This window comes from Callithrix jacchus, chromosome 9, assembly GCF_049354715.1.
Source record: "Callithrix jacchus isolate 240 chromosome 9, calJac240_pri, whole genome shotgun sequence".
Taxonomy (NCBI): domain Eukaryota; kingdom Metazoa; phylum Chordata; class Mammalia; order Primates; family Cebidae; genus Callithrix; species Callithrix jacchus.
This window is the reverse complement of record NC_133510.1, coordinates 67768162-67783534: the sequence shown is the minus strand read 5'-3', so window position 1 is coordinate 67783534 and position 15373 is coordinate 67768162. Positions and strand designations below refer to the sequence as shown.

Genomic DNA, 15373 nt, shown 5'->3' with positions numbered 1-15373 from the left:
GTTTCTGCCCTCAGAAAACTAAAAGCCTAATTGTTGGAGATGGAGGTTAAAAAAAAAAGTGGGGACTTTTTATAAATGACCTTTATCAGGTTAAGAAAGATCTTAATTGCTAGTTTGTTGAGTACTTTTATTATGAAAGGTGTTGAATTTTGTCAAATGCTTTTTCTGCATCTATTAAGATGGTCATGTGATCTTTCTCCTTTATTAATATGTTGCATTACGTCGCCTGATTTCTAAATGCTTAAACTATCTTTGCATTTCTGGGATAAATCCTACTTGGCCATGGTGTGTAACCCTTTTTATATGCTACTGGATTTGGTTTGTTGGCATTTTTGTTGAGGCTTTCTGGGTCTATATTCATAAGGGATGTTAGTATAGAGTTTTCTTATGATGCCTTTGGTTTCATATCAAGGTAATACTGACCTTTAAAATGAGTTTAGAAATGTTCTATTCTCTTCTATTTTGTGGGAGAGTTTGTTTAATTCTTTAAACATTTGGTAGCATTCATCAGCAGAACCATCTGGTCCTGGGCTCTTCTTTGTGGGGTTCATTTTTTAATACAAGATGCAGAAGAATATTTATGGAACAATTACATGTGAGAGAGAGACTTTTTAAAGATATAGATGTATGCTTTTATTTACGCAGAAAATTTTTAGAAGGATATACAAAAAAACTGGCATCAAAGGTTATCATTGGGTAATGAGATGGAACTTGGTCTTATGCTCCTTTTTTCTTTAAAAAAGTTATGATCATGCATTGCTCCAAAATTAAAAAATAAAAAACTACTTAAAATGACTAGCATTTGGCCATTTGCAAACTCACGCAGCAAGATGTTAGGACTGTGTATTTGCCACTGGACTGTCTCCTTTGGAGCTTGCAGTCTAGTAGGCTCTTGCATCTCTCAGCTTCATAGTCTGCTCTCCCTCTTCCCTATTTTATTCTCCATCAACACTGAATTACTGGTCAATTCTCTGGAAAAAAAAAAAACCCTGCAGCTACATGCTCCTATGCTTTCTTTTCTTTTTGAGATGGGGTCTTATTCTTGTTGCCCAGGCTGGAGTGCAATGGCATGATCTCGGTTCACTACAACCTCTGCCTCCCAGGTTGAAGCCATTCTCCTGCCTTAGCCTCCCAAGTAGCTGGGATTGGGATTGCAGGGATGTGCCACCACGCCTGGCTAATTTTGTATTTTTAGTAGAGATAGGGCTTCTTCCTGTTGGTCGGGCTGGTCTTGAACTCCCAACCTCAGGTGATCCGTCTGCCTTGGCCTCCCAAAGTCCTGGGATTACAGGCATGAGCCACCAGACCTGGACAGCTACTGTGCTCTCATACATGTGATTTTTGTTCCCTTACCTCTCCATCCCTTACCCCTATATCTGCCCAATTAATTTTTCTTAATTCTTGTTATCTTTTAAAGTCCCTTCCAAATATTAGTTACCTTCCTTTGTGAACTTCCCAGCTCACTCTCTTTTTTTTATTTCCCAGCCAAGGGGAAAAAAATCTCTCTCTCCTGCTGCCTCTCATATATTATGCATATTTTTGTTATTGAACTTTGTACTTACCCTGCATCATAATTACTAGCTCACATATGTGTCTTCCTCAAAAGCACAGTTTTATTCAGTGTTGTGTCCTGGAGCTTAGCACAATGCTTGGCACAGAATAGATGCTCAAAAATATTTGAATCGAATTGAATTCAGGAGGCAGGGCATTCTGGGTAGAATGAGCAATATAAACAAAGGCCAATGTTATGAATTACTAGATCCTGTTTTGAGGGCATGAGCTAGTTTGGCTGATAGGAAAATTCATGCTGGGAAATATGATGTAATTATTTTGGCAAGGCTGATATTGGGGGCTCTTGAAAGCCAGATAAAGCAGATTGAATGTTGGTTAGTAAAAATTGATTGAATGAAGAAGATTGAATATTGGTAAGTAAATATTGATTGAATGAAGAACATTTCTCGCTTCCTTCTAGTCTTTGCTGAAATCTCTCTTCTCAATAGGCTTATCCTGACCACCTCCTTTAAAACTGTTCCCTCTTCATTCACCCGTCCCCTGGCTCCAGCATTCTTGATCGTCCTCTCCCTGTTCTTCCTCCTTTTCTTATAGCACGTATCATCATCTGTGTAGCACAGCCTATATTTTACTCATTTATTACAGTTTTTATTTATTGTCTGTCTTCTCTACTAGAATATAAACTTTTTGAGCCAGGACTAGCTTGTTCACTGACAGTTCCCAAGCACCTAGAACATTGTCTGGCACATAGTAGGTGTTCAGTCAGTATTTGTTGAGTGAAAGAATCCTAAATTAGTGAACTTCAGTATCTTGCACAGAGCTGGCATAAAAGCTTAGTTATGATTCAAATGGCCTGTTTCTAAAAGAAACAAGTTTATTCTGTAAAACTGCCAAGGTTGTGCCATCTTTTTGTAATATAATCTGGGCAGGGCAGGGGAGGGAGGTGTGGGGCAAAGGGAGATACATTGTGTTAACGTTGCTTGTTTAAAAACCAAGTTGGGAAGTAAAAATTATTAAGCACTTTTGAGTTTATTTATTCCTTACCTAGAAATCATTGTTTCATGTGGTGACTCATACCCATGCTTTAATAATTTCTCTCTCTCTTTTTTTCTCCACAGACCTTTGTAGTATTAAACAGAGGGAAAACTCTCTTCAGATTTAGTGCCACGCCTGCCTTGTATATTTTAAGTCCTTTTAACCTGATAAGAAGAATAGCTATTAAAATTTTGATACATTCATATCCTTTTCTGCAAATGTGGAGTGAGTGCAGCAATTGCTTGGTTGCTTGTTTACCTTCCCAGTATTTGACAACTGGATGATATGTTAAGTTTTGTACTGATAGTGTAGTTAACTAGCCCATCGGTCAGAAGTTTAAGAGTAAACTCCTGCCACATCCCACACTGAGCTTCAGCAAATTATTATTTTTTCTTAGGATGATATTGTGGGAATCTGAAATTTAGTTGGTATCATTGTGCCGGACAAATTAAGATAAACTTTGTTGAAGTCAACTTCATTTACTGTTCAAACTTCAGTGATTTCATTCCATGATCAGCTATTCAGCTTAATATATTAAAAGCCGATGTTAGAGTTTTCTGAAAGCACTTCTTAAGTTACAAATGGTTGGATGAATGCTATAGAAATCAGCTTTGAATTTTAAAAAATTTTTTGAGCAGTGAGCGTTGGGAAGTGAGATAGTTCTCAGAGGAAATAAACTTCTCCTTGTTATAAAAGTTTAGATGCAGATTGTAGGATAAACAGGAATTTTTTTCTGATATTTTTACTTGCCTTAAATAGAAGAATGCCAGTTTATTCAAGTGGCCTGATTTACACCTTATTAACATAGGAGAGAGTGTGTGGCAAATGAAAAATTATTTGATGGATTTAGTGATGTTGCAGAGTGACTTTGAACTTCCATGGTTGGGTGGTATTTAACAGCATGTAGTCCCATTCATCAAAGATTATTGTATCCTCCCAAGTAGGGTGAGGGAACCAGCAGTGGCAAATTGGTGATTTGGTTTAGTAAGCTTTTGCCACATATTATTTACTCTTAAGAATTTAGCAACGTGGTTGTGAAATCTGTAGTTTGTAGACAACACAATTCTGAAACCTTAAGGTTTATAAGGAAATAAATCATTCACAATCGACTTCTTCTTTTCTGTTGGATCAGAAGATGGAGTGTTTTTTCTCTTCTGGTTCTAAAAAGCATGAAGACATATCCAGCTGTAATGAAGGGAAAAAAAAGTCCAGCTATAAGAAATATTTTCTCTTTTTAAAATTCCACTGGTAGAATAAAGATAGCGAATGTCATTAACAAGAGACTGTGAATAAATGGCAAGTGGGATATGGCCCCTAGGCTTGTTAAATGAGAGAGTTTGAGTAACTTGTGCTGACCTAAAATAGTTTAATTTTTCTCAGACAAGATCAGAAAGAGAAAAATTCTGGATGGAACTGAAATGGTAGTATGGTTTGCTATCCATAAACATTCCTTGACACTTTCAGAATGGATTTTGCTTTATTACCTAATCTTCGGAAGTGTGCTTGAAAGCTGTCCTTGAAATCTTTACTTAACACCCCACAGTTGGTTTCCCATATTGGACATATTCTACACATATGGGCTATACTGGCTAATGCCTTGCCCCTAAAGACAATCCCTTTAGAAGTACTAGGGAAGGCTGGGTGTGGAGGTTCAGGCCAGTAATCCCAGTACTTTAGAAGGCTCAGGAGGTAGGATCACTTTAGCCTAGGGGTTCAAGAACAGCGTGGGCAACATAGCGAGACCTTGTCTCTTAAAAAAGAACAACAACTGTGGAAAAAAGTGAACCATTGCATGTAAAGTTTCAAATACATAGCTATGTAAGATAATTACCTTACTAATGAATGAATACCTAGTTATATCGATTTACTTGATTTTGTTATCTGACAACTTTGGTTGAGAAACTACAAAGGTATTGTACTAAGTGCAGAAATTGTTAGAGGCTTAGTCCATAGTTGAGCTGAAAAGTGGTTAGAGGGGAACATGTTTCATCCAAAAGGAGTAGAACAGTGATGGCCCTTTTGAAAGAAGGAGAACAGCCATCCTGCCCCATCCATCCACAGTTAACAGTGGCATCCTGTGTTTATGGTGGTGACCACAGTTTTCATTATCACTTTGCATTTTTCTCTTCTGTGCTTCATCTCCTTTCAGGTTATTGATTTAGATCACCTGATTCCCAGTGGAAATGTGTTTGTCTTCTGAGAAAACGAAAGGCAGGCCAGGTTTTGTATATTGCCCCTTGACTCTTCTCTACAGTATTTAGCATGATCATTATGTGCACTATTTTGACCAACTGTGTATTCATGACTTTTAGTAACCCTCCTGACTGGTCGAAGAATGTGGAGTAAGTAACTCATTTATTTATATGCTTGTTTGTTTTAAAGATTTTTTAGTCACTGAATCTTGCTTTGCCACAGTTTACTCATCAAGGTGGAAAAAAATGAGTTATTGCCTCTCTTTATTTCACAGAGAAGGCTGAAAGTACATGTGGAATTTAGGAAGTATCCCTCCCTAGAAGTCAACTCTAGGAAGAGAGAGTATGCTCTGGAAATGACCACCCTTCACTCCACCCTTTCCTGTGCCAGGCATTGCATTGCCCTGCAGCCCCATCACCATCTTTTATTCAGTTCCTGGTGATGCTGTTTTCTCCAATTTTAAGTTTTCCTGTTTTTTGACTCTCTAAGATTAAAAACAGCTCTGGGGGGGCCTCCTTACCTGCTTCAAAATGATCATGTACTAGATAGGAGCACAGTTACTTCCATGGAATACAATTCAGGACCCAGTACAACATTCCAGAGGTCTTGGTTTGTGCATTTCAGTAAGTTTCCTTCAAAGCATTTCTTTTTCCTCCTCATTTCCTTCCTGCTGCTCTGGTTGTGCCCTTTCTATTTTGTCTCTCTTAGTTGAAGCCACATTTCAGGCAAGTGCTAACTTAAAAGGTTCATTTAAAGTTTCTGTCCAGAAATTACGTAAAGCTCTTCATTTCTTTGACAGGTACACGTTCACAGGAATTTATACATTTGAATCACTAGTGAAAATCATTGCAAGAGGTTTCTGCATAGATGGCTTTACCTTTCTACGGGATCCGTGGAACTGGTTAGATTTCAGTGTCATCATGATGGCGTAAGTTCTCCCCTTACTTTATTGGTATTCTGGGTGTGATTCTGTGTGTGCAGTTGTAATTCTGGGTCTGTTTGTAGGACAGTGTTTCTAAGTATGCATTTGTAGACACTGCTGTATGAGGAATTAATGGATAACCATGTAAGGCCCTATGGACTTATGTCTATGATTCTTGCTTGTGAGGGCCTCTTGTGGTTCTGGTAATTATAACTGTTTATGTGGGAGAAGGCAAGCAGAGGCTTTACAGCTGGGAGAGAAAGTAGGAGGTGATTTCCCATGGACACTCTCTCATATTTTATTCATCCTCATAACATTGATCAAGGCTTGCACACCTATCATTACAAGGCCTCTGTGAAGACTTGAAATTTTTTAAATGTAAAAAACTTCAGCTGAAAATGAGTTTCCTGGGTATGTCTTACCGCATGTAATTTAATGAGGCTGGCCAGGTGTTGCAGACTTCAGAGTACATTTTAGAGTCAGAACATGAGCAAAGATATCCAAACTGGCACCTCCTGAAGAGTTACTAACCAGAATTTCAAACTATTGCTCAAGATCAGTGTAACTCCACATTCGTATGTTACTGCTCTTGCTCATTTGTGTTGTTTTAGCAATAAAAATGTTTCTTCGGGAAACTTAGCTGATGATAGAAGCGTTATAGCAAGCTTATTATTTTTATTTCCAGGTTAGGGAAGCATTTTGTGGTTTGGGAGTATAGTGGGGGTGGTGTATCGGTTTTTCATGTATGCATGATGTGTAAGAAAGAGCGCATTTGAATATGTATTGATCTGAGCATCCGGTGGAAAGATGTATTTCAGCTGTAAAATGTGAATAAATGATATGCATCAAATACTTGAATCTGAAACTGATTTTCTGTTATATAAAGGCAATGTCTTACTTTCTAGCCTTATGAATACACATTGGTGTTCATTTAAAATTTTTAAGTGTCCTTGCTAGGCATGAGCTTGTAATTAAAATGAGCACTTAACACAGTATTTGCTCTGATCCCGTGATTTGGATATTCCTGAGCCCTCCTTTTGCATGTCATAGGCCAAAACTTCATTTATAGACATGACTACAATTATGATTACAACTCTTGAATAAGTCATATATACAGACATGTAGTCAATTTTGCCATTGTCAACTACAGAGTTACTTGAATGTAGATTCGTTTTTGTGGGCTTCTGCTGCAGAAATTTGTCTCCCTCTCTTAAGATACTATTCACAAAACTTGGGAACATAAGCCTTTGATACCTCCTGACCTTCCTTTTTACTAAAAAGAGTGAATGGGCTGACAGTAAAGCCATTATGATTGGGATCAGCACATGACTATGCTGATTAAAGGAGTAAATTCCAAGAACCTCCTGGTTCTGTCAGTTGTTTCTAATATACTTTTGAATTTTCCTTGCCCAATGTTTCTTAAATGTTTATATTTTGAAACTTTTTTTTTCAAGAAAACAAATAAAATCGTAGCTTGTATATAAGACCCTTTCTTCCCCCCATTCTCAAACCCTCGCCCAGTGGTACCATTACAAGTTAACTTTGGTTTGATTCTGCAGGTATATAACAGAGTTTGTAAACCTAGGCAATGTTTCAGCTCTACGCACTTTCAGGGTACTGAGGGCTTTGAAAACTATTTCGGTAATCCCAGGTAAGATGGTCCGGGGTTGGTGTTAGGTGTTGGGATAGGGCCCTGACGTGACGTATTGTACTTTTTGTTTTGTTGTGGTTTTGTTTTCTCCTTTGGTGTTTGTGTTTGTGTCTGTGTTTGTCATTTGTGTCTGTGTGTGACCTCCCTTACTACAGATATGTGACAGAGTTTGTGGACCTGGGCAATGTCTCAGCGCTGAGAACATTCAGGGTTCTCCGAGCTTTGAAAACTATCTCTGTAATTCCAGGTGAGAAAATCTGTACATAAGACTGAATTTGCCACATCTCCTCTTTCTCCTCCATTCATTTGTCCACCATTCTAAACCAGCATCAATACAGTTGATATGGCCTTGCATTCTGCATGTTTTTCCTGGGAGACATTCTCTGGAATGGTCGTTTGGTCCTCAGGCAGTTTTCTCTGAGTGCTTGCCAGGCATGCAGCCCCTATTCCATCCATGCTATTGAAAAAGCACGTGCTTCACAATCACTTGGATCTCACCATATTTGAAGAAATTGTCACAGAGCTAGCTGTCTCTTTGTATATAAATCATTTGCTTCCTGGCTCCATGGAATTACAGTAATTTTGACATTTGCCGTCATTTCATTGCTTGTGATTTCTAGGCTTCCTGTCGCATGGTTTGTTGATGGAACGTTGTTCAGAGAATTATACTTTTACTATTACTGTATTAATGGAATTTTTTAATCACAAAAGAGATCTACCCAATTAACTAATCCAGTATCAGAGACAAATTTGAGAGACTTGGAGTTAGTGAACTGCACTTACTGAATAATCACTGTCTATCATGTTCTACTGCTATCTGTCTCACTAGAATAGGAACCAGTAGACATCTACTGTACTTATTCAGGGTTCACTCTCAAGCATAAATCCCAGTGAAAGTTTATTCAGGCACTGTTAAAAAAATCAAAGGTAAGATAAGATACAACTAAATGTATGGGCAACAAAAAGTACAGAAGTTTGAGGGGGAAAAACAGAATTAGTGGGTGGCTTGAGAGTTAGTTGATTGACCATCTCTTTAAAATTTTTGCCTTTTTCTTTTTGGTTCTGGTTGAGCCAGCCCAGTGGTTCTTAACCTTTTGAAGGTTTGGATCCCTTTGAGAATCAGATGAAAGTTCACAGACCCCCCCCCGAAGCCCATCCATGGACCCCAGGTTAAGATTCCTTAATTTAATTTAAATCATTGCTACTGGGTAATACTTATCTTTCTAAAGACACTCTTGAAATCTTAAAGGAAAGATACTTTAGTATTGTGAGTCTAAGATATACTGGCACTGACTTGGCAGAGGTGAAGACTGTGTTGTTGCTCTTTGGACTTTAGTTGTGTTCAAGGGGTTTCAAGAAAGACTCCATAGAGACCAGGCTTTCTACAACAGTTTTGTAGCAATAGGAACGTGGAGAAAGAACAGAGGCATCCTATTCTTGACATCACATGGCTCTTCGCCTTGTGGCTGACTCAGAAATATATCTTTTTAAAAAATTCATTCTTATTTTATGTTTTAGAGACAGGGTCTCTTTCTGTTGCCCAGGCTGGAGTGTAGTGGTACAGTGAGGGCTCACAGCAACCAGTGATCCTTCCTTCTCAGCCTTCTAAGTAGCTGGTGCCCCAGGTGCTTGCCACCACACCCAGCTCATTTAAAAAATATATATTTTGTAGAGACAGGGTCTCCCTATGTTGCCTAGGCTGGCTGCCAACTTCTGGGATCAAGCAGTCTTCCTGCCTCAAGCCTCCCAAAGTGCTGGGATTACAGGCATGAGCCCCTGCATCTGGCCATCTTTTCCCCCTTTTCAACATTGTCTCAATAGCAGATAGAGAAGGAAGCACAAAGATAGAATCCTAGAGAGGGCAGTCTTGGAATATGGTTTACTGAGAACCTCAAAGAAGGTAAATTTATCTTTTCCACTTACAGATTTGGGCCATGGAGTGGGCCAGTATATTAGTGCCCTATCAAAGATGAATTCCTTTATTTTTAGCAATGGTAGCTGCCTGCCTATCAACCAAAGGCTGGGTGTCAGTTGGAGTATATACTTCTTGGCAAAAAACTACAACCCTGACTTACCAAGATTTAGTATCTAGCCATTTTAAATCTGCTTAATCCCAGCTCATTTTCCACAGAGCCTCAGATAGCTCACTGATGGTGGCCTAATCCTTAGGCAGGCCTTGTCTTATTTTCTGAGGCATCTGGAGTGGCAAATCTTTACTTTCATTTTTCCTATGGTCTCTCTCCTCCTCTGGCCCCTTTAAATATGATTTCGTGTTTTCTGCTCATTTCCCCCATCGTACTCTGCAAGGCATCTGTCTCTTTATGTTCTTGTGATCTCAAAACTTCTCTCCAGAATTAAATTGGAAAGCTGTATTCTGTTCACTAACTAGGGCAGCAGATGCTATCTGTAGTCTAGCTCATAGCTTCTATCTCTATCTCTGCTATATGGTTAACTTTTGACCATGGCATTTCTGCAAGAACTCTTGACTGGTGTCACATTATTTATTCTTTACATATATATCCTTAATATGTCATGTTATTTATCCTTTATATATCTATCTGGAATATATGCAGTATCTAACACAGTGCCTGGCCCATAGTAGTGCTCGATTGTAGTAGCAGCAGTTATTATAAAGAAGAAACCTAAGCCAATAGAAAGGGTTTGTATCAAGATTTAGACCTCAGCTTCAGCTTCACAGTTTGAAATAGAGTCCCAGATTCCTATTTCTAGAAGCACCTCCAATTGAGCTGGCTTTGGAAGGCTAACTGGGGTGGAAAATAACATTAAGGGATAGTAAAGCCAATAATAGATCACTGTCAGTAAGTGGTATATTTGGTTCTTGAATTAAGCATAGCTCTCAATCTCAATCTTTTGGCTTCCCATTCTACCTTTTAGAGTTAGCAAGAGAAATCTGGTAATGAAGTTTCCCTCATGGGGAGTTTTCTCTCATCCTATGGGAAATTCTGAAATTGCTGATTATGCTTTCTCCCATCGAGGGCTGTTGTGTTGTTCCTACCTGTCTGCTATGCAATCTCCTTCCAAGGCGGGAGCACCAGTATATGAGTCAGTGGATCTGGGCCATCTCTTGCTTGGAAGTCTAAGTCATTTTGAGTCTTGTGTGGTAGAGCTAGGCCATGGTTCCCCCTTAGTAAAAACCATTGTTTTGTATACCAAGTTTTCTCTTGGATCACTTCAGTGGAATTGTTGCTCTGTTTGTCTTCTCGAGTTCCCAGTTTGGTTATAGGCTATTGCCAAGGGTGTCAAAAACAGAATGGAAGTGATAGCAACCACTGACCTGGACCCTGCAAGGTCTCACAAAGCCCCCCATGTATCAACTTCCTTTATGAGAGCTTTTCCTTTCCTACAGCATTCACCCACACCCGACCTGGGCTGATTTTGTCCTCCCTCTTCGTGTCTTTGGTAGATACTCTGAGTATGGAAGGGCTGCCAGGACTCCCAAGGAATGCACAGTAAGATGCATCAGTTAGCTCTGGCCTTTTCTATAAGAAATGCCTTATTTTAGAGTTTTCTTGTAGCTCAGAAAAGACCAAATCCACCTTCTGACCCTTTTTACTTGCTAACTTGACTTGGATACATACTATTTATGGTTTCTGTTTTGCTTCAGAGCCATGAACTTGGAGAACAGTGTACACAAGCTCTGTGCTAAAAGGGTCAGTTACAGAGGTGACCCTTTCTAAATTTTCTTTAGTCTAGAATTGGCCAGGTTCTCCCTGACATTGAAATATTCTGCCTAAAAGTTTATATGTCTTAAAACTTTGTTTCACTTTGTATTTGTCTGAGTCCTGCAGAAAGCTAACTTCTAAGTGACTCTGCCAGAAGTGTTGTCCTCTGCATGCTTTGATCATGTGCCACAGGGCTGACATGTCCAAAGAAAGGGTGAGAACCTCAAAACAGTTTCTCAGGTTTTTCTTAGACAGCAGCACTTAGTAGTGTAAGTATTAATAGAACTGGTTGGGAGAACCTCACTTGTCCGTTCTTTTTCATTTCTATCATTTAAATGGCTCCCCCAAAGCACTGCTTATCTACTGCTCATTAGCACTTGTTTAATTTCATTCCAACCTCTTGAGAATTGGACCTTCTTGATTATTTTTCTCTTGGATATTTTATTTCTCTGCTTTTATTTCTGTTACTTTCACTCCTAACCAGTGGGATCAGACAGGAAGCAGGGAAAATGATAGGCCTTTCTTTTTCCAACTCCAGTTTTCACAAAGAAAGCATTCTCTTTAAACGTATCCTTTGTGAATGTGGCAATTTCTGCTGCATAGTGATGGAAGATAGAAAGTGTTTTAAGACTATAACCTGATTCATTGTCTCTGTTAAACTGTTCTGGTTATTAATTCTATTGCCTTGGTATTTCTCCTTTTCCCACATTGCTTCTTAGGAAAGATAACTAAAGTTTAACAGTGGTCCTACGTGAAAAAACACTAAATACTTGCATGATTCTACTGACCCATCTTTGAGAGCTGGTTTAGTTTTGGTTACACTTTGTGCTGTAATTCCGGTCTCTAGTAAAGAAATCTAAAAGTCCCCAGATCTCTCTCAAATTACTGTTACTCTGGAGAACCTTCAGAACTATCACTGTAGGCTGGGTGCAGTGGTACACACCTATAGTCCCAGCTAATCAGGAGGCTGACTCAGAGGATCACTTGAGCCCAGGAGTTTGAGGTTGCTTTGAGCTGTGACCACACCTGTGAGTAGCCACTGCATTCCAGCCTGGGCAGCTTGGTAAGATCTTGTCTCTAAATAAATAAATAACTATTATTGCAAGGCTTGCAGTTGCAGCAGGAAAGTCAGCACGACACTACTTTACTCCTGTGATTTGTCTGAACCCAAGCCTGACTCTGGGAACAGGGTAGTTTTTCTTTCCCTGGGTTGAGAACTGCTTGTTACTGCTACTGAAGCCTGTTTGAATATTAATTTTGTAAGGGAATTAGCTCACATTGCTTTAAACCACTTAAATTTCTCAACCTGAGCTACAAACTAGGGAATATGAATTAACTTTATTTATTTTATATATATATATGTGTGTGTGTGTATTTTTTTTTTTTTTTTTGAGACAGAGGTTTTGCTAGTCACCCAGGCTGGAGTGCAATGATGTGATCTCAGCTCACTGCAACCTCCGCCTTCTGGGTCCAAGCTATTCTCCTGCCTCAGGCTCCTGAGTAGCTAGAATTATAAACATGTGCCACCACACCTGGCTGATTTTTGTATTTTTAGGAGAGATGGGGTTTCACCACGTTGGCCAGGCTGGTCTTGAACTCCTGACCTCAGGTGATCCACCTGCCTCGGCCTCCCAAAGTGCTGAGATTACAGGCATGAGCCACCATGCTCAGCAAATTAACTTTATTTATAATCTGGCCATCCCAGTGTTGAAAGATTTTGACCCCAAAATGCATGACTGATTTCTCTGGACATAGCACATAGGCAGGCATTGTTCATTTATTCAAAGGATTTCTGGGCATTGTGAGAGGTTCAGAGGTACTTTTGGACATAGAGTAGAATTCTTCACCTGCTTCTCAAAATTCCTTAAATATCCAGCTTTTCCTCCTGTCACTGACCATTCTCTACATTGAATCCAGCTGTCTTTTTTTGGCCTATAGTAAATGTATTAACTGTTTCTACTCAGACACACACCAAAGTGAGCTAATGTTAGCCTTTTCCAAGAGTTCTCACTGTCCAATTTGCCCCCACATGGCTTCTGTTGCACCCTCTGTTGTGTAGGAGTCTTTTGAAGAAGCATTCTGCTCTGTTTGGGATAATTGGTGTTCAGTCAGTATCATGCTTGTTCTGGCATGTGATGTTGTGAGCCAATAGAATAAAAAGACATTGTCTCTGTACCACCAGAATGGTGGCATTCTACACTTCTGGCTTGTGTCAGGTCAGGAATTCTACTAACAGCTTTTTGCCTTTATTGACAGGTGTTGATGGTATGAGGGAGGACTTTCAGGCAGTCACAGCTGGCAAGCCTATAGAGCTTGAGCTTAAGAAATGACTTGATGACGGCATCTCCATAAATTAGGATTGATGCCTGCAAATATGGCCATTTGCAATTAATCCTAATGGAAGGAAGAAGAGTCTTGGCTGAGACCAATGTATAGTTTAGTGATTGTTTATATTTAATATTGCTGTGTGATTATGTGCCTTCCTTTACCTGAAAACATTAAGACACGTCACCTTTGTTCTTTTTCCTTTGCCTTCTCATTTTCTCTTGGTGATCTGGATGAGAATCTTGGAGACTAAACTTTTTAGATGGCTGTCGTTAATGTTTTTTAATGATTATCCTTGCTTAATTAAGATTTGTTTCTCTGACCCTCTGTGAATACCATTCACAGCTGAATACCATTTCGAATTAAGCTTCTACTTTAAACATCTTGAAAGCTAAGTCACCAATGAGATCATCTAAGCCCCAGACTTCAAAGATGAGGCTTGAAAAGTGTCTTTTTAGCTTCCTCGACTCATGTTTACACATTTCTTCAGCAATAACATCTGGCTTATGGAGAGGAGATGTTAAACCAGCTGACTGTGGTGAGCATTTAGGTTCATCCCCAGGAAAGTGGTGAGTTATGTCAGATTAGTTGGGGTCATTTCAGGTTGTGAGTAACAGGACACAGGAATGATTCAGGAAACCTAAGGGCTGGAATGCACTTGTGCTTCTAGGAAGCCAGTAGAAACCAGAATGCAGAGCCAGAAAGCCACAGGTACCAGGAAGTACTTTGTCTCCATCTCTCTTCTCTCCAAGTGTCTATTTCTCTCTCTCAGTATACTAACTTCCTTTACTTCTCAGTCATATCTTAATATGACAGAATATGGCTGCCACTTAGTTTCCAAATTTATTTATTACATTCCCACCACATGAAAAGATTACTCAACTATCTCTTATCCTGTTCCAAATTCCCGTAGGAAAGGATCTGGATTTAGGTCAGATGTCCACCGAGACATCTGCAACTACTGAGAGAAGGTGACCTTGTGCAGACATGGCTGCTGAGAGTTCATTCTTATGGAACAGGAGATAGTTGGAGTGCATGGCCTAGAATTTCCAGTTATATAGGTCTGGAATTGTCAAAGAGTTTCCAGCCCAGGAAAATCAGATTCTACTCATGCTAAAAGTGTATGCTTTTCAAATTATTTACTTACAAACTCAAATTATTGTGTTGCATGCTAAAAGTGTATGCTTTTCAAATTATTTACTTACAAACTCAAATTATTTACTTACAAAATTGGTTTGGCTATTTTGTAGTATTATACGCTTGTTACTAATACAGAGGACAGCTTACAGCTCATTTCTCAATTCAGTAAAATAGCGATGGTAAAGTCCTTTAACAGTCATCTGGTGTTTTCAAAGGTGATTGTCTGAATCGTCTGGAGATTTGGCTATATAAGTCTCATAACAAAGTCCAGGAAAAGAAACTTGACAACCATTTTTAGTGACCCATTCAAGTATTCTTTTTTAAATCAGTCTTTGACTTGAAAACAGTAAATCTGCATAATTTTAAAAGCCTGGGATTGAATTATTGTCTCAATATAGACCCCCTCCACCCAGTCAAAATATAATGAGGACTTCTGTGTTCCTTAGCAACTGAATGGAAATAAATTCCATTTCACTGGAAGAATTTTTACTTCTTGATGGCTGCTTTCTACTTTATTTCACCAGTGCCTTCTTACCTAGCTGTGTGATTATGGTACAATTTTCCAGAGCCTTAGGTTTAAAAGATAGTTTGAAGTTTCAGTTTCTTACTCTCAAACAAATAAACATCTCTGCCATATTTTGAAAGACTTTTAGAGAAGATTCTTCAGCTTCTTCACCACTGACCACTGCTATGTAGTGCTATGCTTATCCATGTTCTGTAGACAAGAAAATGAGACCCTGAGAAGTGACCTTAAATTTGATTTGAAACACAGTAGGTCATAAGCAGTGACTGGGCCAGGACCAGAATACCAGCTTTCTGATTCCCTGTCTGATGCTTTTTTTTGCACAGCCCCATGAGGAGAAAAAGAATCAGATTAGAAATGCTTTGTTTCCTGGAGCCCAGGCAAGCTCT

The 15373-nt window shown here is 39.1% G+C and overlaps 1 protein-coding gene across 7 annotated transcripts in view; it reads left to right on the top strand.

Annotated features, from left to right (window-relative positions):
• SCN8A (sodium voltage-gated channel alpha subunit 8) overlaps positions 1 to 15373 on the top strand; it is a 200409-nt gene that overhangs the window by 84948 nt on the left and 100088 nt on the right. For 5 of the 7 annotated variants that reach the window (XM_054238528.2, XM_054238524.2, XM_054238527.2 and 2 more), the window contains 4 exons: positions 2631 to 2750; positions 4801 to 4889; positions 5540 to 5668; positions 7469 to 7560. In XM_054238528.2, coding sequence (XP_054094503.1) covers positions 2631 to 2750; positions 4801 to 4889; positions 5540 to 5668; positions 7469 to 7560 — 430 coding nt within the window. Of the gene's footprint in view, positions 1 to 2630; positions 2751 to 4800; positions 4890 to 5539; positions 5669 to 7221; positions 7314 to 7468; positions 7561 to 15373 lie in introns of all 7 variants that reach the window. The other 2 variants (XM_054238530.2, XM_054238523.2) reach the window with 1 other exon arrangement.